This window comes from Cyprinodon variegatus, unplaced genomic scaffold (assembly GCF_000732505.1).
Source record: "Cyprinodon variegatus isolate N-32 unplaced genomic scaffold, C_variegatus-1.0 Scaffold741, whole genome shotgun sequence".
NCBI lineage: Eukaryota > Metazoa > Chordata > Actinopteri > Cyprinodontiformes > Cyprinodontidae > Cyprinodon > Cyprinodon variegatus.
The window spans coordinates 21,732-23,686 of record NW_015151194.1 but is presented as its reverse complement, the minus strand read 5'-3'; the positions used below and the strand labels follow the sequence as shown (position 1 = coordinate 23,686).

The following is a 1,955-nucleotide window of genomic DNA, read 5'->3' as shown; positions in this document are numbered from 1 at the left end:
CAGAGCCACGAAGACACATGAAAAGGTCCAGAAGGAAAATAAAAAGTCCAAATTTAAAGAAGAAATGATGGGAAAGACGGAAAAGAAGAAAGAGAAGAGGAAGGAAAAGGACAGGGAAAAGAAAGGGAAGAAAAAAAAGAAAGACAATTTGGCTTTGAATCTTGATGATTCCAAATTTGTTGAGGGCAGCCAGAAGCTTGCAGTGGGCAACCTGTGCCTAAACGAGAAGCAAAGCTCTTCCACTGAAAAACCAGTCAAAGAGCCAAAGAATAAAAAGAGTAAAAAGATGGTGGCGTTTGGTTCGTTACCTTCCTACATACCTGTCAAACGTCCCAGTTTTGCATCTCCGGCACTGAAACGAACCGAAGCTGTGAGAGAGGAAGACAGCGGCTCCCTGGAGACGGGAAAAAGCCAGATTCCACCACAGGAAAATGACTCTCAGTATAACAGTGACGACATAAACAGCCAGGACCTGTTCATCACTCAGAAGAGGTTCAGAGCATCGCCTTCTGGAACTTCCAGCAGTGAAGCCAGCGACAGAGTTATTTCTGAATCCCCTCATGTGTTCTCGCAGCGAGACAAGAAGCAGCCCCCCGCTGCGGGAGAGATAAAAAGACGCAACGAGACATCAGATAGAGGTAGAGACAGGGGAATAAAAACAGAGAAGATGGGAGAAATTGGTGAGTTTCTAAAACCCTCAGGAGAAATATCCTTCCTGACAAACCAAGCAGAAACAAAAGTGTCTCAACATGAAAGGCCCCAACCGGGTGATCCTTTCTTGGATGACCCTTTGGTTATAAACCCCACCCCGGGTGCTGTTTTATTCCAAGATGGCTCCTCATACCGTCCATACGTTCGGGAGCCAACCATGACCCCTGGTTTCGCAAGCACTTCCACTCAGACGGAAAACTTCTTCACCACAGAAATCTCCTCCTACCTCGGCTTCTGCCGGAAAAACAGAGCAGCTTTGCAATCCCCGGAATGGAAGCCTTTGGATCTGAGCTTGCCACATAGAGCGAGGAACAGCCTCTGTTTGTCAGGAGAAACACTCGATCCCGACATAAAGCTAGAAGAAGAAAAAGGCCACAAGCAGGAGTCATCATTCCAAAAGGGAGAAATAAGCTGTAACAGAAAGGAAAGCACGTCTGCCTCTCCAAAAACCAGACATGCAGAGAGGAAGATGGAAAGTCTGTGTCCTGGTGAAGAAACTCCAAGTCCTCAGTCAGAGGTGGAATCCAGGTCGGCCAACACCACCTCCAGTGAGGACGACCAGCACTGCCGCGCTGGGAAGCGAGACGCGAACCAGGTGACCCCACTTCAACCCATACTCAGGCATTTACAGCCAGAATGCTTTAAAAAATGTCTTTAGTTCAGGAACTCAAATAACTATAGATTCATTTTACACAGACAGATGTTTATAAAGCTTTAATATATCTGCTTATAAGTGAATAAAAAGCACTAATAATAAGCATATTACATCAAGGCGATTAAATAACAGAAATGTCGACATGATGAAAAGTTTATTTAATACCAGCTTAATTATTACGTTCAAACTGTAATTTTTAATCTGACCTTTTAACCTCTTAACATCCACTGATATTAGTGCGTTTTTACGTCACATTTAGGCTCGGATTGGGAACGATTTTTGGCCATGGCATTTTTCCATCTACACCGCCCCATCATGCACCGCAACATATTTTTGAAAAATATTCTAACATAAATTTGCCAAAGATAAGAGGAACATCGTAGTTAAGTTTAAAGAAAGCACTTTATTTTTATTATAATTTAGTTTGTTGCAAGCATTTTACAGGTTGAAGAAATAGAAAATTACACCATATGCCAACCGTCACAAGGATGTGCAGGACAAGGAAGGGCTACATATACTGCATGCATCATTTAGGTAGTTAACATTATATTACTTCTTGAGCTCCTTGAGTTATTTACTAACACAGGTA

At 43.0% G+C, this 1,955-nt stretch overlaps 1 protein-coding gene across 1 annotated transcript in view; it reads left to right on the top strand.

Moving 5' to 3' along the window:
* The first annotated feature begins 219 nt into the window (after positions 1–219).
* Positions 220–1,955, top strand: part of LOC107098028 — a 7,190-nt gene continuing 5,454 nt past the window's right edge. Inside the window, exon 1 of the mRNA XM_015395452.1 lies at positions 220–1,306. Within this exon, the coding sequence (XP_015250938.1) occupies positions 287–1,306 (1,020 nt within the window). The 5' untranslated portion in view covers positions 220–286. The remainder of the gene's footprint in view (positions 1,307–1,955) is intronic.